Source organism: Neolamprologus multifasciatus, chromosome 19 (assembly GCF_963576455.1).
Source record: "Neolamprologus multifasciatus chromosome 19, fNeoMul1.2, whole genome shotgun sequence".
In the NCBI taxonomy this organism is placed as follows: Eukaryota; Metazoa; Chordata; class Actinopteri; order Cichliformes; family Cichlidae; genus Neolamprologus; species Neolamprologus multifasciatus.
In genome coordinates this window covers 8485600-8508211 of record NC_140457.1, presented here as the reverse complement: position 1 = coordinate 8508211, position 22612 = coordinate 8485600, and the positions used below count along the sequence as shown (strand labels likewise).

Sequence of the window (22612 nt, the reverse complement as noted above, 5' to 3'; positions counted from 1 at the left end):
TGAAATGGTCATATGAGCTTCATCAGAGATGGTCTTGGTGTCTGAACACAGAAAAGTACCATCAGAATTTGATGCATCATGTAATACCATCTGGACAACATCTGATTGGCCATGACTTCATTTTTTAGCACAACAATGATCATAAACACACTACCAGTGCAGTAAAAAGCATACCTGGATAGAGAACCACACAATGGACACTATTCCTGAAACTCTGGGGACTCCCGGAGATAAAGAAAACACCGAAGTTCAGATAAAAATTCCAGGAGATGGCGCTAATGCATGTTAAAAGTGATTTCAGATAACTAAATGGTCCAGTAGGTGGCGGTAACGCACCCTGCTTTAAGATGGTTGACTTGCAGCCACTAACACTCAAAGAAGAAGGGGAAGAAGCAGCATTAATCGGTTGGGAAGCTGCCTGCATCATCCGCTGATCGAGCCAGGAACCGACCAGCAGAACCGGAGAAAAATGGCGTTCACATTCGCGGCCTTTTGCTACATGCTCGCACTGCTGCTAACGGCCGCGCTTATCTTCTTCGCTATCTGGCATGTAAGTACACATTTCTAGGTCGCTTGCCAAACGGTGCGGACGTAAAAGTAGGTGAAAGAATGAGAAAGACTGGCTAACAGTGAGCTAACGAAGCCTGGGAATGAATGGCACACACCCTGTCCGGTCGGCTAGGACAACAAGTTAGCAGCTTTAACACCAAGACGTGTTTTTAATAAACTATTGCCCATCATCCATATAGAGCTCAACACCACTTTTACATGTTTTATACCCCTTTATTTTGTTTGTATCGCTTGCCAGCTCAGAGTGCAGTGTTGGCTAGTTAGCATGCTAAGCTAACGTTTGGCTGTCATGTGTTTATCGACATGTCACATCTCTGCATTGTGTAATACCGCCAGGTTTTGCAGTCACAACCCCAACGTAAGCATGGGGAGTTTGGAGCACATTAAACAAGCTGTAAATAATTAACTAGCTGTTCAGTCATTTACTAGCGTGAAGTAATCAGTGACGTGGCTTGGGATAAATAATAAATAAATAGATAAATAAACTTTCCAGTTTGGATATCTTCAGTTTTCTGCTTCTGGCTGGTCATATTGGAGAACTTACTTGTTGTATTGTGAATAAATAACTTGAAGACAGAGAACATGCAATTTGCTTTTGAATGCAAACCAAAGACTAATTTTCTTTTGATTTTCATTCATATCACTGATTAAAAAGCTTATTTGAAGTAATACCATCATACAAGGTAATCATACTCCTTTCCGTAAAAGACCCTCTCTAAGTATTTCAAACCATGTTTCAAACAAATCAGCCTCACAAATAAGTTAAATATGAGAATTTAGCTTATCTGATTGTATCCACACTTGAAATCAGGGTATTTTGCCCAAGGATACCTGACAAGTATTCTATCACCTGAGCCACAGCCTACCCAATACCCGAAGATGTAGTAAATTAATTTTCTATAAAATGACCTATTTTGTTTAGATTTTTTTTCTTTTTTTTTTTTTTAAAGATGGTGCTGCATCTTAAAGTTTTTTTGTTCCTGTTTTTAACATGTCTCTGGTTACTGCAAGCGAAAGAATAAGGGAGCAGTTTTGGTGTGAATATTATACGTGTTATTGGGACATTTTACCACTTTAATGTAGAGGAATCATTTACAAACAAGCAAATGATCCTCTGTTTGATTTCGGGAGGAGATAGAGATCCCTTTGGGGCTGTGTCAGGAAGGACATCCAGCATAAAGACTCTGCCAAATCAAAAATGTGGAGCCTACCCACTGTGGTGACCCCTTGTGAAAAAGGGTGCCTAAAAGTAGCTCTTATTCTATGCTAAAGTTTGTCAAAGCTGAGGGTATAGCAGATGAGTTTGTTTGAGCTGATTATAACTTGGGGTTTAGTCTTTTCTGAAAGCCATTAACCATGAGTGACATGCATAGTCATAGTTTGGTTGGACTAGAACAGATCATTTATCATTTGCCTTTCTTTTACCGAGATGAATTAATATTTTGTCTATATAGGAGTGTAATTTTTGCAGTTACCTTGTACATGATACATTTTTAGTTTGTCCTAGATGTGTTAAATGATTAGTTGAGCTAATTTCAAACAGAGTCACATTTGACTAACAGAATTCTGCCCTTGTTATGTTTGCAGTTACTGGCAAAAAGGATAACTTCAGTTTTCCTAAGAGGAAGTCAAAGCTTATTTTCCTGTAGTCAGAGGCTAACAGATTAGAATTTTAGTTAAATATTGTTAGGATTAGGGAAAAAGAAAGTTCACAATACAGAGCTTCAGACCTGTTATTAATGTAGATGGGGAAAAGTAATAGACCTGAAATAGATCCTTGTGGTACACCACAAGTAACATTTCCAGCTGGTGACCTTTTGTCACCTATTGATTAACAGTATTAAAAGCCCTTTGAAAGTCAGTAAATACAGCACCAGTATACAAGGCATTATCCATATTAAATCAAATTTTATTGTGAAGGTATATAAGGGCAGTATGGGTAGTGTAACCTGGTAAAATATTATTGCACCTGCTGTCCTCTGAGTCTCTGTTTTTTAACATTTTACCATTGATCACCTTGGTCCTTCAGATAATCGCTTTTGATGAGCTGAAGACTGACTACAAGAATCCTATAGATCAATGTAACACTTTAAATCCGGTAAGTGATCTCACCTCTTCAGCTATCACACCTTCCTTGCATGCAGATATGCTCTGATGAAAGATGTTCTCTTTATTTTAGTACAACTTTATCCACCTATCTGTCTTTTTCTCTCATTTCTCTGCACTGTTATGCTAAATAACCTGCCTGTTATAACTTCAGTGATCTTGTCAGCTGTCAAACTCTAACAGCCTTTTTGTTTTTCCTTATCTGCTTTTTTTTTTTTTTTTAACCACTTTTAACGACAAAAAGACAGTTGAAAAGGTCAAAAAGATTAAAAGAGTCAAAATTGCATTAAAGGTTTGTACCAATCTTTAAAATGCCCGCTCAGTTCCAACTCAGTCTGCAGTCTTGTCATTTTGCACGGGGAAGTGTTTGCAAACGTCTTTTCAGTTAACTAATCTTTAGGTCAGGGTTCAGCTCGGGATTAGACAACATGCCACCTGTGCCTCACCTGTATCCTTTTTATTTCCTCCCCCCACCTACACGGTCGTTATAGTTTTATTTTTGGCTTTTCAATCTCTTCTTTTGTATTTCTCTTCTGTACGCCTCAAAGTTCAGCTTCAGACTGATTGCACTGACTAACAGGCATGTTTTCAGCTTTCTTGAACTACCTTTTTTTGGCCGTAGAAGCAAATGGATATCTAACAGTGGGTAAGCACTATACTCTTGGACGAAGAGTCCTCATTATTGATTATGGATTAAGAATAGCTGTTAACTGAAAAGACTTGCAAATGCTCAAAACATGCATGATCTTTATTACAACCTACCCTTTGTTTGCATATAGTTACAAGTATAGAGTATTCCCAGGAAACTCTGAGAGATGGGTATCTTGTTTTCCATTTGAAACAGCAGTTCTGGCAGAGCTTGCACATAACTGTTAGGATGGTATAGAATCACAGCAGCCCGAACACTAGTCTTTTGATTTTGTAAACCCCCCCCTTTTTTAAAAAAATACTTTGCGTGTTTGATTTTTCCAAGACAGCTTGTTTTATTCTTCAATCATCTGTTTTCTTAAATGCATGTCACAACTTGTTTTTCTGCAAGGTGAATGCTACAATTTGAGTCAGCAATTAGCAGACCTAGGCCACTGTTTATGATCTCAGTGTTGGCTCTAACGCGCATCACCTGCGGTTCAGAACAGATGGCTGCAGAATCCAAACACTCTCCAGCTCAGCAATATTTAGAGCTTCTGATTGGTCAGTGATTCTTAGCTGAAAAGTGAAGGTTCCTCTGCGTTTAAGCCTTGACATGCTCCACAGTCCGATTTGCAGTTTTGGCCTCTTTTTTTCTCAGCTCAGTTGGCACAATAAATGTATTTATTTTTTGCGCAGTTGTTTTGTATTTGGCAGCACAGTGCAGGATTTCAGCACATTTAAAGCCCGTCCCGTCCTTCCTGCAACTTCCTCTTTCCCACACACCCCTCACCCTTCCATCTGTGGGCTGTTGGTTGCCCCCTCCTCTCCGCCCTCTGCTCTTATTTTTAATGCATGGCTTCCATGTGGCGCCTCCATCTGCCCCCCTGAACCCCGCAACCAGCTCGAACTCTGTCAACCTGAGGCAGGCTGCTGCATCGACAATGCTAAGCGTGCTCACAGCATGGTCCTTCTCTGGTGTGTTGTCCAGTGCGCTTGTCAGGAAGTGGAATGATCTGTAGGTTCACCCTCACTGCAGAAAATGTTGATGTTGGGATGCGCAGATATTCTTCAGAGCAATTTGTCCCCCTTTAATTGTGGTCACACTTGATAATGCATGACATAACCAGGGTGGGAAATTAAGTATGTTCTCTATCCATTTGCAACAGTTTATTAAAAAAAAATTATGCAAGCACCACATGTTTCTTCAGTGACTAAAAGAGGCGATTATACAAATTCATTTTCTCAATGCGTAGCCACATATGGCTTCAGTGTGGCACCTTTTGTAAGCTTTAAACAAGTGAGGAATGGCTTAAAATCTGCATATGGATGATTTTAATTTTTCACCCTGTTTCATGTGTTAAAATAAGGCAGTGTTTATGTGTTTTACATAATATAAGATGAAGCTGGACCTCACTAAAGGCCTGTATAGCACATGTAAAGCACAAAAGTATAGCTTAACCAGAGTTCTTTTGTGATTCAGTCCTTGTATTCTTTCAGCTACTGCAATTTTTAGACGTCTGCTTCTTTAAATAGCTCCGCTTTCTCCTTGTAAAAAGGATTCATTACCTTTGAGGATTCGTTACATCACATTGTGTTGTCCTCTGATCAGTGTGCTTCAATTTTTAAGTCTCTGCATTTATTCCACACATTGAGTGGATTGATTAACTTTGTTTAGACGGTACATTACTAAGTCAGAATTAGAACAAGAGAATTGAACTATCAGCTGTATGCGAATATTGACATAATCTCTTCTTCCTTGGCTCCTTTAGCTGGTGCTCCCAGAGTATCTTATCCACTTCTTCTTCTGCGTGATGTTCTTCTGTGCGGCCGAGTGGCTCACCCTCTGTCTCAACTTACCACTGCTGGCTTATCATGTTTGGAGGTACGTATTCGAAAACACTGATCCTAGAGTCAACACCTGGTTTTACTTAACTAAACCTTTGTAAACAAGTCACATCTGCGTGTAACTCGCTGCTTTCATGTTGGCCTTTCTGCAGGTATATGAGCAGACCTGTGATGAGCTGTCCAGGACTTTACGACCCAACAACCATCATGAACGCTGACATCTTGGCGTACTGTCAAAAAGAAGGCTGGTGCAAACTGGCTTTCTACCTCCTGTCATTCTTCTACTATCTCTACGGGTATGTTTTTCACTTGTATTTTTCTGCTCTTTACTTTTCATTTGTATCTACTGAGAGAAGAATCTTTGAGACTTGGACGTCATTATGGCGGCTTTTGTTTGAAGTGCAAAAAATGTGTGGATATGAAGATATGTTGATCCTGGGGTAGTTTTGTCAGAGAGGTGGACACCACTTTACTTGTTCGTTGAAAGGTAGAGGCAGTCAGTAGTGACAGGAGAGCAACGCAGCACGGCTCTGTCTAAAATCTGCCTACCAGCAGCTTTTAAAAAGGCGCTCAGTCTTCCTTTGTCAAACAACAATTTGTGGATTTATGTACCAGCCTTGATGCTTATTTAGATATTCCTCTTGTTCTCTCCAACAGGATGATCTACGTTCTGGTGAGCTCTTAAATGGTGCGATGAAGCAAAAGGACCTGCATGTACAGTAAACGACCAGACACTATGATCTTAGTGCTGGAGCACTGGACCTGCTGGAGACCATCTTTCAGCAACACAAGATGCCATTTCCAAGTGGACAAACCTGTCATTTCAGAAACATTTAGCCAGTTTTAAGAGAATCCTGGTTGCAGTGTTCCTCTCATAGCACTATAGTTACAAAGCTTTTATGGAAAATATGGACAGACCTGAATGGACACATCTTTGTCTCTTCTTTTTTTTTCCCTGTTTTTTTTAAATAGTGTGATTCTTTTTTTTGATGCTTGGGATTTAAAATAAAGGTTTTTTTTTTCATCACGGTTCCCAACTGTTGAGTGTTTACAGACTAGGTAGACATTTTCAGGTGTGCATTTATCTGTGAGAATCTAAGCTGTGTGCTGAACTGCATTAGCTTTTTCTGTGAATAAGATCCCGGGCTTTAAAAGCCAATTTACACCTGCCACGTGACTCATTACCATGACTAAAATGAACAGCGGAGTGTAAAACAGACTTTTGTTCTTGCCCGCAGATGCAGAAGGTCTTATAACATGACACTTTGAGGGCTGAAGTGCATGTTAACGAAACGTGTCGCACAAGGACAGTAGTAGTCTGGTTGTCGGTTATCACCTTTCAAGCTATCTGATGTATTGTTTCCATGCATCCCTGTCAAACTATTGCTGATATTTGTTTTCTTAAGTGTGGACCGCCATGTGTGTGATCTGTAGACCCGTCCTTGCAGGTATCTCTAAATAAAAGGTAGACTCAACAGTACTATAATGCAGCGGTCCCCAACCTTTTTTGCGCCACGGACCGGCCTTTAAGGTGTCGCGGACAAATACAACAAAATAAAACTAGTACCGGTACTGGAAAAAAAGATTTATTCATAACACGTGAAAAGACCCAGGAAAACAGAGTTAACAAAAAAAACGATAACAAAATAACGCTGAAAACCATACAGTTTACACCAGAGTCTCAACTCTCCCAGGCCACGGACCAGTACCGGCCCGGGGTTTGGGGACCGCTGCTTTAATGTATTCACCGGTAGGAAGGAACACTATCCTCCTCTTTCCTTTTGGCATTCAAGTTTTGATCGACATCAGCTGATGTGCCATACTGTTGAATGTACCTTTGAATTTCTTTTTGTCGTTGTGCGTTTTAATTTCAACACCAAATATTCCACATTGTTAGAAGATCCAACATTTTGTTTTTCATGTTTTCAATTTGACCTTTTTTCTTGTTTTTAGTAATTCTTCAGAATATCAAGCACTCCTCGCAGTATCGCTCATCTCCAGAATCAGAATCTAGACTGTTTTAGGCCACTGCAAAACTTTTTCATTCATGTTAGAGTATTTATTGTCATGTTTAACATGTAAATTTATCAGGGAAAAGGATTATCATTTGTCACATTCAAATGAAGTTTTTGTGTTAGATCACATCAAATTACATCTAGGAAATTGTTTATTTGAATCTAAATAAACTATCCTGCTCTGTTAACGTGGACTGGAGTGTTATTTCTATGCAAATGTCAACAAAAAAACCTTAAGACAACCCTCGTGTCTTTATATTTCGTCAGGAGCGAGACTTGTAATTATTCAAAGTGGATTTGCAGGCTTCTATTCAGACATTGGTTTCTTTTTCACTTATTTTCAGTCCATTTCTTTTCAGTCTTTTTTTGATACAACGGATACACAATGGAACACCTCCCCGGAGCTCGACATTACTTAAACACTGTGTCAGCAAACATCAAAAGATGTACCGAATGTCCCTCAAGAAGCTTAGAGAACTATTCCTGCAGATTACTTAACAAAATTACTAAAAAGGTTGTCTAATAGCAAATGTAGGGCGCCAATAGAGGAAATGCAAACGTTATTGGCATTTCACTACTGCAAGTGGTATGAGTCACAGAATGTAGATAGAAAAATATAAATTGTGGGATATTTTAATACGATGAAAAATAAAACATAACTTGACTTTGCAGCATTAGATTTTGTGCTACAAGGAAAGAACCATTACAGTTCATACAGGCCTAATTTCATCATTAGATATAGTTCACAAAGACCCCATTTGAGTAATTTCTGGTTTCAATGAAGAAAGTAACTTAGAAATGTTAGAAATAACTGATAAGCTCCACATTTAGAGACAGACTTGATGTCTGAAAAGCTGTTGTGCAGTTTTATTCCCCTTAAATAAAAAGACCATTGGAAAATACACACATATTGCCCAGCTGACATAGCACTTCTAACACACACCATTATTTTATTTGCAATATAAACGAAACAACATTTTCCATCTAATAACATAAAGCAGTATCTCCTCATCAAGTCTTTAATTAATTATAATGAGGATGATAAAAAGCAAAATATTACAGTGTTCATTCTAAAGTGCATTTCTCAAGAATATAATCATACCACCACACAATCAGGAAAGCATCACCGGCAAACAAGCAAGCTTGAGGAACTCGAGACTTTTCCAGCTCTGTAGAAAGGAGCAGTAATCACCGAGACACCGAGCGCTCCGAGCGAACTTCACTTTCACTTTGGTAGGCTGTGTACTTTTCCCGAAACTCGTGAAGGAAGTTGTATTGCTACAGAAAAGTAAAAAGATGCTGGTAAATGGAAAATTAGGGATCACACAACAGAAAGTTTTAATAAATCAGAGACTATATAATGCTGTGATGATACTTTCTTCATGAATTCAGAGGCTTTATTTATAATTTATGGTGTTTTGATTGACTGGCAGTTGACACAGCCATCTCTGGGGTTTACAGAGAATGGCCTGAAAACAAAAACAAATCAAATAACCACATCCAAGGAAAGTAGAAGAGCATCTCTGACAGTGTACATCAGCAGAAGACCGCACTTGTCACTTCTCTTTATGTCACTTCTCTCAGCAGGACAGGAAGTGAAACTACAATTCACACATGCTCACACATCGAGAGGACTGTATAAATGTTGCCTGGTCTCATGAATCTCAATTTCTGCTGCAAGATTCCTGGGGTAGGGTTAGAATTTGGGGTAAACAGCATGAAAGAATGGCTCTAGTCTGCCTTGTATTAGTGGTACAGGCTCCTGGCGGTGGGATAATGGTGAACGGGACGCTTTCTTGGCACAATTTGAGTCCCTTCATACCTGAATTATTACTGACCATGTTCATCCCTTTATGACCAGTGTACCCACCTTCCAATGAGTGCTTCCAGGATGACACCATGTCACAAAGTGTCTTATAAAGGTTTCTTGAACATATCATTAAGTTCACTGTATTCAAATGGCCTCCACAGTCACAAGATGTCAGTCTAATCTCCAGGAACTGTGTCAGTGTGGACTAAAATCTCTGAGAAGTGTTTCCAGCACCTTGTTGAATCTGTGGAATGAAGAACTAAGGCAGGTATGAAGGCAAAGGGGGTCCATTGCAAGTACCCAATATCCAATATTAGGTACTAACAAGCTGTACCTAATAAAGTGACAGTTGGGTGTAAATTGATTATTTTACATAAGCAGCATTTTTTCTTTTCTTTTTTTTCATTTATAAATTAGATCCCCAAGACTCTTCTAGCAGCAAGTTACCTGACAATTATGAGGTTCTGGTTTTAATCACTAGTTACAGATCTTATTACAATCTGTTTAGAGTAATAGTGACATCGTAGTGAATGACCAGATTTAGAATAAGGTGAATAGCAAACTGCTTTCATATAGGTATGTAACAGTATTTACAGTTTGTCATCAGATCCACCGCTTGCTTGCAGCATCTGCCAAAGCTGAGGCTTCAAAACACAAACCGATGGTTGGAGGCTCAGTAGCTACATCCATTTTTAACATGCAGTTCTTCCACGTTTATACTTTTCTTTTCTCGAGCAGACTGAATTGAGCGTTTTGATGTTTATTTTGAGTTAATTTTTAACCACAACTTTGTTGTGCGTGTACAATGACAATAAATTCTATCCATCCATTCTCTTTTCGCTTATCCTTGTCAGGGTCGCAGGGGGCTGGAGCCTATCCCAGCTGTCTGTATAGCCCGCTTAGGGCAAGAGGCAGGATACACCCTGGACAGGTCGCCAGGCTGTCGCAGGGCTAAAAAATTCTATTCTAATCTAATTTATTAATCGCGTCAATTTTAGACCATCAAATGTCTCTGCAAGGTACAAACCAACAAAAATATGAGTTTATAATAAACTAACAAGAGCAGCAAAATGACCCCTTAAAAACTACAGATGAAGAGGAAGAAAAGCAGCAACTCACCCTCACTGTTTGTATTGCTCCTCCTCCTCTGTGGTGCCTGAGGATTTCGATGGCTTTGTTTGGCGTCATTGTGGAAGAGAGCTGAAGCAGCAGGCAGGCAGCGACTGCAGGGCAAACAACAGCCATGTGATGGGAGCAGTGACATTAAATTAACATGACATGAAAATTTCAAAATAAAAGAATAATAATCTTACTTAATGCTGAGCGTCCCAGGCCCCCGTAGCAGCTGAGGAGATAGGGAAAAGGAAAATGACAAAATCCAATGAAATTGACAGCTAAAGAAAAAAACTGTTGTATTGTATAATGAAAGGTGCCCCGAGGAGCTGAAAATAGATGTATTTGTGGTGATATGATGCCATTTGGCACTTCAAAGTTTTATGATACCAAGGTGTCCTACTGGACAGGGAATACTGTGGTAGCGATGCCTCTCAGCATTAAAACCCACTCATATCATACAAGTTCAGGACAACCAGTTTCCTCCTGTTGCCTAGCGAGCAGCTTTATAAGCTCTCTGGGAGAGTTGAGAGCTTCTCAGGGGCCTTTTAGCAACAACAGTAAAAGCTCTGCTCACTTCAGATCTCCTGGTTTTATAGAGCAACACAAAAACCTCTCTTTACTATCCAATCTGATCTGCTTTTGTAGGTAACTCTGTTTAACCCTGGTCATGCGTAAAAAAAAAGCTTAATCAGAATAAAATTGCATCCTGTCAACACTTTTACTGGAAACTGAAAAACAAAATCATTTTGTTGCTATAAAACTGATTTGTGTGGGATCAAAGAACCACCCAGCAGTTCAGCCGATATCCATCCACTCGTTCTAGAATTCTAAATCATTTACCGCTGTATGTAAACAACCTTCACTACTTCAAATATGATTACTGGAGGCTTATACTTTCTACTACTACTTGAGCCCTAAGTCTTTCAGGTAATTATTTAAGAGTTCTTGAACAAGAGATCTCAAGGCTTTCTGGAGATCTCAAGTTTTTTTTGGACACTGGCTTCTTTTTCACTCGTTTTGAATCCAGTCCTTGTACCTGAACATTTTCAGAAGGTTCTCTTTCATCATATCTACAGAAAATGCCAAATATAACATAATTGCACCAACAAGGTGAGTCCAAAACAGCTATTAAACATTACACAAGGCAATTATCCAAAATACACACCCATTGCAACAAAAGTATTCTTGGATAGAAAAGCACACAGTGGAACACTGTGTGCTTTTCAATCAGTCATGGATTGGCCTCCACAGAGCCTGGAGCTCAACATTTTTAAAGCAGGGTGGGATTATCTTGACACAATGGAACCAAAGGCAGCCAACATCGAAAGAAGAGCTTTGAATGTTGTACAAGAAGCCTGGAGAACTCTTCCATGAAATACAAACAAGATATTTTCCTCAAGTTAGCTCAGGGTGTGTTGAAGAATGAAGGTGGTCATGCCAAATACTGACTTTCGAGCTTGTTCAAATTGTACAAACTCTGTTTTCTTCATCTTCTGTTGTGTTTACATGTTTCACATTTTAATACATCCCCCATTTTACTAGCAAAAGATTTTAAAAAAAAATCTTAAGATTTTTGCACAGTACTACATGCTAACTCTCCTCTCTGCTTTGTCTGTACTAATTAACAGGTAGACAACACGCACTGTGTGGAACATTAAACTGAACTCAGTTTTGACTTACTGGATCACTGTCCTCCTGTCGTTCTTGAGGCTGATCTGCAGCTCATCAAGGATCTGGCAGCACTGGTTCAGCTCAGGTGCGTCTCCATCTAGAAAAGGCATGTGGTGAACCCTGAAGCCCCGCTGCTGGTAGACCTCCAGCAGTGAGGGAACCCTGTATTTGCTAAGCTCTCCTCTTGTGCAGAAAACAAACACATCCTGCACCCCCTGGTTCTGGAGTTCCTCTGTAAACAAGAAGAGAAGTTTCTCTTGTAAAATGGGAAAACCCAGGTTATCCACATTTTTTCCACCACTTAAGGCTAATTTCTGCATAAACATACTATTTATAAAATACTGTGCAAAATGAAATCATAAATCAGATAGCTAAGTGAATAAAATGTTTTGCATAAAGTTAAACAGTATCCACTATCAAGTTTGTGCTTGACTTCTGGTGAGTTCAGTTCTAGTATTTTATACATTTTTTAATGTGCGCTAATAGGAAGGTATCTGTACAGTTAATGAGTGTAGGCTGTATAAGACGACAACACTCACTCACTGACTTTGACTCAAAAAAACATACTCAACATGCTCTAAATTGACAGAGTTTTGCACAGACAGGGTTGCATTCAATATTGTTGTACATGTGCAATGACAACAAAGATTGTTAATTATTATTACAAAGTTTATTATTATTATTATTATTATTGTTACAAGGTTTTCTACATCTTACAGAAAGACTATTTTTCAACATTTAAAATATATGTTGAAATCGTGCTTCTTGATTAAGTGGTTAGATTCAGACATCTGCTTGTGAATGCTAATTACATCTGGTAAAATCAGGATCAGCATCAACTTACCAATATCTCTTTGCAGACATCTGCGGATTTCTTTGTATTTGCAACCTTTAGTCAACAAAAACAAAACAAAAAAGAGCAAAAACAAAAAAATGTCAGAAAAAAACAGAAATCAATACACGATGCAGTAAATACAGTAGACAAATTGTTTCACCTGGTAGTGCACATATTCCAAGAAACTGCGGGCACCCTACTATGGATAGAGGCAACCTTAAAGCCAATGAAAACCAATATTAGCAGAGTGATATTTGTTTGTGTCCATGTCAGCAAGAACATGTAGACATCCACACAGCTTTTAAATTAATCAAACTTACCAGGAGATGTGCAGTGGAGTCAGCTCCTCTTCTCCGACCTCATCTTCAGATGAAGAGTCAAACTCGCTTGTCCTCATTTCTTCAGCCCCCCCCCCAAACAGCTGAGAAGCGACACACTAAAGTTCACTTATGTTTGGCTACTGACACTTTACCGGTCCTGATAATATTCAACAATATATCATGAATTATACCGTTTTGAATAATCAACACATAAATTCACATTACTGTAATGTCAGACATGCAGAGTTTAATAAAAATTTCCATTGCAAAAACCAAAATGTAATATATTTACTGCCATAACAAGCTTGCTGTAGTAGGTTTTTTGTTTTCAAAAAGGCTAGGCTCCCTGCTTTTAGTTGAAGAGTTTTCCAGTGTCACAATGGACTAACTGTGTTGAGCATTATCAAAACCCACAGTAAAGGTAATAAATATGTGTAATCATTTAGCAGAACTCTATGCATGATCATGTTTTTTCTGACCATTTTATTAACAAAAAATATATCTCCACGTCAAGTCATACTGCCAATGATGACGTAAAGTAAATGATATTCAAACACAATGCAACTGCCCTGATATTAGGCCTGCCATTATTAAGGCATTAAAGAGGTTTATGTAGAAGTCAGGTTAATGTGTGGATATAATTTCCTTAGGGATTAATAAAGTATTCTTATTCTGATATATGATTCTCTATATTGATTCAAAGAGGCCAATTTCATTTAGTTTAAAGGATTGGCTTCAAACCAATCCTTCGGCCTCAAGGTAAACAAAATATCTACACACTTGATTCTCCAATATTTTGAAGGTATAAAAATTCCGATAAATATAAAGTTTGATTTATTATGAACATTATTATCAGAACTGACGGTTTATTTCACATCGAACCCAGCTAACGCTAGCTGTGCAGCTCATATCAGAACACGATAACAACAAGACCAAAATTAAGTAAAACCACCATCTTACTGTCGCCCAAAATAAACAGAAAGCTCTGTAGCTTTAAGGAAATACATGTCTGTGTGTAAATATTCAGAATATCGGAATAGTTTTCGTGATTTCTCACCAGTCACGCGATCTTCCTCGCGACTGTTTTGACAGCCCTGTGAGTCTGTCGGCAGCTGCAACAATTTAAAAACTCCATGAAGCATGCAGCCAATCACATTCGAGCAATGACGCTTGGCCACACCCCAGGGCAAAACAAAACAGGGGCTTGTGCGTTCGATTTAACCAGAGGAGTCATCGAGGCGGGCGGAATAAACATACGACTAGAAATTACACAAAATGGGATATTCTTAGAATTAAACAGACTGGGTCTTACAGGGTGGGGTGTACAGTATATACACATATAATATTCCCATACTAATACTAACAGTTTTTCAGTTAAGCGTATTTTCGTAACGTATTGTACATACAATACAACAAAGCAGGCATTTCAAAACGTATTTCTCAAGAAATGGGGTAGGTAAAAAAAATTGTGGCCATTTTCTGCATTGTGGTGAATTCTTGTGCGCCAATTTCTGCATCAATTTAACGAGGAAATGTTGTTATTTACTTACTGTAAAACACACACAGCAGGCACCAGGTGGCAGCCAGGTGCGCGAAACACATCATTTTCGTGCTCTGTATTGGAACTATGTCAAACTTTATTGTCCCGTTTAAATGAACAAAGAGATAAACAATTTGTAATTTTTCTATTTACATATTGAAAACCCTTGGACGTGTATTTAAGTGTCATGCCAATAAAATATAGACATTACAACAATTTAAATATGTTTAATAAATTGAAAAACAGAGCACATTTGCACAACAGCACCAAACGGGCAATCCACTATGAAGCAACACTTGCTTCATAGTTCACTGAGCGTCACGCAGGACATCTGCTGTCTGCACAGAGCAGCACACAGAGCCTCACGACCCTTCACGCTGCAAACCAGTTCTGACATTAGAACAGCAGAAAAGCGGAGACCTGGAGGTTTTTAGGATTTACTGGACCTCTTTCGGATGTCTGAAGAAACACTGTTGAGGAGCTCTGACTAAGGTGAGCTGCTTTAGCCTTTTATTGTTTGCTTCAATAATCAGCTTTTCTCTCATGTATTGTGAGTGGTTTGATTGATGTTTGGACATCCCTAACATGTATATGTGTTCATAAAAATGATTTTATTTTATTTATTTTTTATTTTTTGTTTGTTTCTGTAAACCACAGTCTGGCATCCTGGAATAAAAAACCCATGATGTGCATTATTTCACAGAATTAGAAATAATTGTAAGGCTATAATGAATCTCTATAATAAAGTGATCGTATCTGGTTTATTTGATATTTAAAAAATGAATCCAATGCATGTTTAATTTGTCTTTTTTTGATTATCCCTGCCTCTCCTTCTGTCAGCATATAAGGAGGGATCTTGGCTCCTGCAGCCATTTCCCCTGCAGGGCTGAGCTCTTTGGCTGGCTTGCCACTTCCTTAGCAGAGGGACTGCTGGCAGGGGCAACATCTGAGCAGGTACCACAAACAAACAAGACGCAGAAGTCATTAAATCAGGTTCTTTGATTAATAAGAAAAATAGGTTTAGTTTGCTGAAAGAGAGATAGACTAACTTGCGTGCTTGGTCTCCATCTGAGTTTTTTTGCATTATGTAAATCAGAAAGATGACTGTGAGTGTCAGCAAACACACTGATTATTAATGTGTTTGTGTTTGTCTCCCTGCACAGGTCATGAAGCCTCAGGAGGCAGAGCTTGTTACTGAAATCTCCAAGGTATGCTGAACCTTCCCTCATCAGCCAGCCTGGATTTGTGAGACATATTAGTTGAACTTTGATGACCAAAATAGCGTTTAGACGATACTATGTCATCCCCTCCAGTTACAATGCATGGTCTCGGAGCTGAAGTCGGGGTTCACCAGCGCGCTGCTGGAGCTCAGTCAGATCCAACATGGAGACACATACCTGAGAGAGGAGCTGGAGGATAACAGGAGGAGCTGTCAGAAAAAAGCTTTAAGGCTGGAGGCTCTAGTCGACTCATTGAGGGTAAGACTTAAAAATTAACCCGAAGGGTTTCTCATATTTCTCCGCAAGTGATGATGCTCAGCTACTTCTAGATCGAAAGCTCAGCGTCAGTGCTTTGTCAACTACAGGAGGAACTCAGTGTGATGAGGTGTCAGATCGTGCAGCTGTACAGCAACAGACACAGACCTCAGCAGGATGGAAAAAGCTCCACATCCAAGCAAAGAGAAAGGTACACGTGTACCACGACCCTGGAAGAATGTATTGCTATTGCAGACATACCTCGGTGTAATGTTCAGCATGGTATCATTAAAGCACAGCCCAGATGATTTTTAGCCTCAAACAGTCCATCTTTAACCTCATCCTTACATCTCATCTTTTCCTCATGAGTCATTTGGACCTTTATTAGTCAATGCAAGCTCATTTCTCCAGCATTTTATCCATAGGAGTAACACCTTTTTCCAGTTTTGCAAACCTTGAGTTATAAAGCAATTAGATACGTGATATGAATGCACAGTAGAGACTGTAAACATTTTTAGGTAAGATTGTAAGTAGTAAATGCTGTCATTTGTCCACTGCTGTGCAGCAGCGATCCAGCTGAGCCGGAGCGTGTACAGCGTCAGTGTGATTGTTCATCTGCTCCACCTGCCTGTCTGTCCAGAGGAAAACTGCTCCTTCACTGTTTCCTGCAGGGCCTCAAAGCCGGTCTCAGTGAAGGCACAGGTGAGCTCACACGTCGCTTGTGTAGATGCAGAGTATTTTTTTTTCTTCTTCTGATTTTGCAGATTCATCATCCTTTTCTATTTTCTTTGGGTTTTACAGATGCACGCCATCAGGTCACGATGCAGCTCCTGCACTCTGAGTGGGAATATGTGTCAACCTTAAACCAGCTGTACGACAAATACAAGACCCCACCGGCTCACCACATGACTGCAGAACCATAGTAAGTGCTGGAGAGGATTTGTGACCCTTTTTTCCACCGCGAGTTACAGAAGTTTCCATTTGTGGTGAAAGATTCTGTGTATACGTGTGTGTTTTCTGTGATCCAGTCAGACCTATTTGAAGTTTGTGGAGCAGCTGTTACAGCGCCATCTGCTCTTCAGAAATACACTGCAGGAGCGGTTATCAGCTGAACACTGGAAATCTCTGGTTGGAGACATCCTGGTGCAGCTTATTGGCCAAAACGATGTAAGCCTATGTTCTGTTGTGACGTTTTTATGATTTCAGTCTATCTTTCATTTCCATTGATACGCAGGTTTTCATATTCTTCCTCATTTGTGTTGTCCAGACAGCTTTTTCAGACATGTACCTCGGATACACGACGACCCTGGCGTCATTCCTCTCACTTGAGTTCAAGAGACTCAATCATCCTGACAAGAGTCAAATTTTGCAGGTATTTTAAGAGATTTACCATTAACATTGTTCAGCTAAAATCCACCAAGGACACCAGAAAGACGCTTTGTGTCTTGTTTTACAGGGCAGCCAGATGGAGAGAGAGGAAATGAAACTGCTCTCCTTGCTGTTGGCACCTGTCGCGCGCATACACAGCTACCTGAGTCACATTCAGGTGAGTCAGCAGCCAGAGCAAATCCAGTTTTGAAGATCTACAGATACTTTCAGTGTATTAATTTAAGTTAATTTAGTAAGGATTTAACTTGACAGCTTACTCTTCCTTCTCCAGAACCTCTTGCAGTGGACTGGTAAAGAGCATCCTGACTGCAGCCTCTTGTTGGGAACTGAGCGAGCTCTGAGGAGCATTTTATCCCGCTGTCATGTAATTCTCGAGGAAGACGTCCGGTGGGAAGAAGGAGAAGTAGCTGGACAAAGGTGAGAGCATTATCAAAGATGTCAGATTATTTCTTTCAGATTTGGGTTGCTGATGTGGAAGTCTCACAGAGGACCTATTTGCTAATTTTCATCTCCATGTTTTTATTTTTGGACTTTATTAGACTAGTTTTGCATGAATCATAGTTCAAAATATTATTGGCTGCCCGCTGTAAACAGGTGGTTGTGGTTATGTGCCCGAGATGATTGTAGTAAGGATATCCACTGTCATTCACATGATAAAGCTCCATGAGTAGAAAAACTGTCTAGAAACAAGCATTTGGTGCAGTGTTTTGAGCTTTTTGCTCACAGGGATTCCACATATGCTGACCTCATTATCTGAAACTTTTTCCATCATAACACAGTACGTTATATGTATGAGAAAATACAGAAGAGCACAATAGCTCCACCTGCATTTGTCTGCATTTAGAGTTTTGCAAGTTTTCTTGTTCTTTGCATAAAAAGCACCTCTGATGCTGGGGCTGGCGTTTCTGCTGCAAACTGTTGCACGAGGAGCCAGCACACCAGAGAGTCTCAGCAGGCCAGGGAAGAGTCAAACGCTGCTGCTCAGAGGTCAGTGTCACCCGCATCGGACGTCAGACAATACAGCATGCACGAGAACAGCTGTGGCACAAAGTGTTGCTCGAAATCAAGCAACAGCCTATTTCAGTGGCATTTATCTGCAAAAATGTTTTGCATGTTTTTACTTTAAACTGTACAGGTTCACATTGCTGTGAAAAGGTATTCGAACCTTTCCTGATTTCCTTTTTTTGTTTGTTTTTTAGATATTTGTCACACTTACATGTTTCAGATCATCAAACAATCACATTTTAACACTAGACAAAGATAACACAAATAACCCCAAAAATTGTTTTTAAATGATGTCATTTATTTATTAAAACAAAAACCCCAAAACAACCCCCCCAAACAAACAAACAAACAAACAAACAAACAAACAAACAAACAAACCCAAAAAAACCCCACCCCATCTTGATCATCCCTTAGACTTCTGGGAAAATATTCTATGGACTGATGAAGCAAAAGTTCAACATCTGAGTCCTGTTACATATGGTGTAAAACTAACACAGCATTTCATAATAAGAACATCATCCAGCCAGTCAAATGTGATGGTGGTAGTGTGACAGTCTGGAGCTGCTTTGCTGTTTTAGGATCTGGAAGACTTAATATCAGCTGATGGAACCATGAAATCTGCAGCAGGTCAACTGTGAATGGCTAAAAAACCAAAACCAACAACAACAAAAACAAAAACAGCATGAAATGTTTGTAGTGCTCTAGTCAAAGTTCAGACTTGAACCCAGTGGACATGCTGTGGCTTGATGTAAACAGGCTATTCATGTTTGAAACCCTCCAGTTCTGCATCAGAGTGGGCCAAAATTCTTCCACAGTCATGTGACACTCTTATTGCCAGTTATCACAAATGCTTGATCGAAGTCCTTGTTGCCAAGGGTAGAACAACTAGTTATTAGGTTTAGGGTGAAATAATCTTTTCACATAGGGTCAGGTAGATTCGCATAGCTTTTTTCCCTTAATTTTTCTTTAAAAAAATAGCATTTTGTCATTTGTCTAGGTCATATTTGTCTAATGTTAAAATCTGTGATAATTTGAAACATTTCATTGTGGGAAATACACAAAGGGAAAAAAAAAATCTTGTTAGAGCACTCTACATGAGTACCACGCAGAGTGCTTTCTTCCAGTGAATGTAGATGTCATGGTGGGGTCATCTTATTACTTTTGCCAGCAGAGAAGAGCAGATAGCTGTCGGCCTCAGCAATGGCGTGAATGGCTGCCAGTCAATGCGTGTGGAGTGTTGGTCCTGCAGCCCTGTGAGAAGAGACCGGGCCCTCCTGAACCAGCCGGCCCATGACTGTGGACATGCCTACTGCTCCCTCCTCACTCCAGACACAGCAGGATGGGGAGACAACAGCGACTCAGGCCAGGGCACCTTCAGCCAGCCCACGGGGAAAGGCACCAACGAGCTAGACGCACCTCGCACGAACCACAGCCTGGAAGACTGTGAGACAGACCCCGATGACACCTCTGCCTTTGACTATTCCTCAGTCACCTCATGTAGCCCTGATGGCACTCTGCGCAGAGAGATGACGGGTAGCAACAGCGGGGAGGATGAAGAGGAAGACAGCCAGGTGCCAGTGCTGTTAAAGCCCTCATACAGTCAGCAGCAGCAGGTCAACGAGACACCAAGAGAGAGGACTGTGTGTCTGAGGTGGCAGATTCCAAGACTGACCCCTCACCCTCCTCTGAGGAACCCATCAGGACCCCACATGGACGGGCCAACGCCGTGTCTCGTCAGCTCCTACGGGAAGAGGTTGGTCAGCGTTAGAAAGGGATCGCCTCCTCTTCACCCGAAAAGTGCCTTCAGGCCAATCTGGGATGATCCGTCAAAGCAGGTATTCACTTTTAATTTAATACACCTTTCAGTGCTGTTTTTTTGCAGAGTTTGTTCCTTCCAGGTGGTATAGTGCTGCAACAGCTCCCACTGAGATCATCTTATTCTTTATTTATGTGGAAAATGCTATCAAAACAAGCTTTGATATTCTGCACATAGTGACCTCAATCAAATAGGGAATCAGAAAATTCTCTATAATGTCTTAACGATTTTGCCATTTAGAAAATCTGTTGGAGAATAAATCAATATCAATAGTCAGACCATCGATCAAATCATTCAGAACTGTCAATTTGTTTGGGTGTCTTACCTAAACAGATGTTAAAGACAGTCATCTGAGGCATCATCGTGAAATGGTGGAGAATTGTTTTAATTTGACGTGTGGGACTAATAAAGGTTATCTTATCTTATCTTATATCACATGACTGATTCTCATGACGCAGGCTGATTCAGCCCCAGAGAAAGACAACAGGCAAGGTTTCATTCCGATTCAGGCTCCAGCGAGGCAAAACTTTCAGAATTTCAACCCGAGCAGAGAAAATTTGAGGTAAGAGCATCAAATATGTGATACCAGTGAACCTTTCTCCAAGGCAAGTTGATCAAACATACTCAGGGAAATTGCACTGCGATTATTTGCGATTGAATGAATCTAAATATGATCACTAAGCTGACTTTCCTAACACATCTCCCATCTCTTCAGGACAGGGCTGGCTCAGCAGCGAGTGAACCATGCAGCAGCAGCCACAAGCAGCGGAGGATTGTGGGATGACAGTGAGGACAGCGAGGGACCCTGCAGCACTGTTTGATGACTGCCATTTAAAAAAATAAACTTTGAAGTTACATCCAAAACCTGAGCACAAGCATTTTTCCACAAGGCCTCTAAAGCCGTGAAGTGCATGAATGAGCAATGAGCAACTAACAATCAGGGACTGTTTTTGGATTTGATGTTAAATTAAAGCTTGATTGAGCTCTGCAGAAGTCTTTGTTCTTTATGTCTTGTCTTTTCAGGATTACACTTTTTTATGTGGGCAGGATCACGCTTGAGCCCAGGTTCAACTCACTGCGGAAGAGAAAGAAAAAACAAAAAGCAGCAATAATCAGATGTTTCATCAGGATTTCATGCTTGAAAGACTTTAATGGTCCCAATGAGACAATTTAAACAGGTTGCATAGCTAAAAAATGAGTAACTAAAATGTTTACCTCTACTTTAATATTTACCTAAAGTCCTTTACTACATAAAAGAAAACAAGTCTCACTGACCTGCTAATATCTGTGGTCTTTTACTCAAGTCTTGTACAGCGCTGTAAACCCTTGGCCTTCTCTTAATGAGCTTCATGTGCTATTTGAAAACTGTTAGAATTCATATTATGGCAAGAACCAATCAGCTACTTAAAGAGAAACGACAGTCCATTGCTACTTTAAGAACTAAAGATCATTCAGTCCGTAAAACTGAAAAACTTTGAATGTGTCCCCAAATGCAGTTGCAAAAACCATCAAGCGCTACGATGAAACTGTCTGGCATGAGGATGGCCCCAGGAGAGGAAGACCAAGAGTCACCTCTGTTGCTGAGGATAAATTAATCTGAGTCACCAGCCTCAGAAATCGCAAGTTAACAGCACCTCAGATTAGAGCCCAGAGAAATGCCTCACAGAGTTCCAGTATCAGAGGAATCTCTACATCAACTGTTCAGAGGACACTGTGGGATTCATGCCTTTATGGTCAAATAGCTGTTAAGAAACCATTACTAAGGAGAAGCAAAGAGCAGAAGAGATTTGTCTGGGCTAAGAAACACAAGGAATGGACATTAGACCAGTGGAAATCTGTGCTTTGGTCTGACGAGTCCAAATTTGAGATCTTTGCTTCCAGTGGTACTGGTACATTGCACAAGGTGAAGGGAATAACGACTAAGAAGAACTACCTCCAAAGCATTTAATTTTTACTTAGATCAGTAGCTAGATGTTTAAAACTTGGACAAAAATGACAGTCATGACCAAACACATCAAAAGTGGTTTTGAATCGGATCAAGCAGACTAACACTAAGCTTCTAGAATGGCCTTCCCAAAAGGTACATGCCAGGAACCCAACCAATTTAAATAAATGATCTCAATTCCTTCAAGAAGGATGATCAAATATCCAAACAATTATGTCAGAAGCTTGTTGATGGCTACAAAAAGCATCTTATCAAGGTGCAACTTGTTATGGGACATTTCACCAAATATTAGTGGGGCGGAATTATGAGTGTATTTGAGTTCAAATACATAAAAATCTCAACTTCTGCACCTAATTCTTGTTTTTTTAACAACTGTACCCATTATTTAGTTACTGTATAGTATAAAAAAAATCCAGGATGAATGAGAAACCATGTCGTAACAAATTATATTGGTAAGTTCTCCCAGTTTGAAGATGTGGTAGAGGATAGAGAGGCAGATACCACCAACAACAAATGATCATTTA

At 39.9% G+C, this 22612-nt stretch overlaps 3 protein-coding genes across 6 annotated transcripts; 2 read left to right on the top strand and 1 right to left on the bottom strand.

Moving 5' to 3' along the window:
- The first annotated feature begins 413 nt into the window (after positions 1-413).
- Positions 414-7354, top strand: cnih1 (cornichon family member 1). 2 transcript variants are annotated; one of them, XM_085144429.1, is made up of 6 exons: positions 414-550; positions 2600-2668; positions 2921-2968; positions 5076-5188; positions 5304-5447; positions 5809-7354. In XM_085144429.1, exons 1-6 carry the CDS (start codon positions 470-472, stop codon positions 5834-5836), a joined length of 483 nt encoding a protein of 160 aa, XP_085000555.1. In that variant the 5' UTR covers positions 414-469; the 3' UTR covers positions 5837-7354. The 2 variants fall into 2 exon arrangements, with proteins under 2 accessions (XP_085000555.1, XP_085000556.1); XM_085144430.1 differs by lacking the exon at positions 2921-2968.
- On the bottom strand, positions 6129-14074 carry cdkn3 (cyclin dependent kinase inhibitor 3). Its single transcript, XM_085144423.1, has 8 exons — positions 13976-14074; positions 12919-13019; positions 12759-12814; positions 12608-12652; positions 11773-11995; positions 10290-10321; positions 10096-10199; positions 6129-8444 (listed from the first exon to the last, which is right to left on the bottom strand). Exons 2-8 carry the CDS (start codon positions 12993-12995, stop codon positions 8355-8357), a joined length of 627 nt encoding a protein of 208 aa, XP_085000549.1. The 5' UTR covers positions 12996-13019; positions 13976-14074; the 3' UTR covers positions 6129-8354.
- An 81-nt stretch (positions 14075-14155) lies between these two features.
- Positions 14156-21156, top strand: LOC146495904 (uncharacterized). Of its 3 annotated transcripts, XM_085144412.1 has the most exons (16): positions 14163-14370; positions 14805-14950; positions 15299-15412; positions 15622-15666; positions 15772-15936; positions 16044-16144; positions 16499-16635; positions 16735-16855; positions 16962-17100; positions 17201-17305; positions 17390-17479; positions 17594-17739; positions 18202-18309; positions 19496-20162; positions 20602-20705; positions 20859-21154. In XM_085144412.1, exons 4-16 carry the CDS (start codon positions 15625-15627, stop codon positions 20962-20964), a joined length of 2031 nt encoding a protein of 676 aa, XP_085000538.1. In that variant the 5' UTR covers positions 14163-14370; positions 14805-14950; positions 15299-15412; positions 15622-15624; the 3' UTR covers positions 20965-21154. The 3 variants fall into 3 exon arrangements, with proteins under 3 accessions (XP_085000540.1, XP_085000538.1, XP_085000539.1); XM_085144414.1 differs by having other exon boundaries at positions 14156-14950; positions 16502-16635; positions 20859-21156; XM_085144413.1 differs by having other exon boundaries at positions 14165-14950; positions 19499-20162; positions 20859-21153.
- Positions 21157-22612: the final 1456 nt, after the last annotated feature.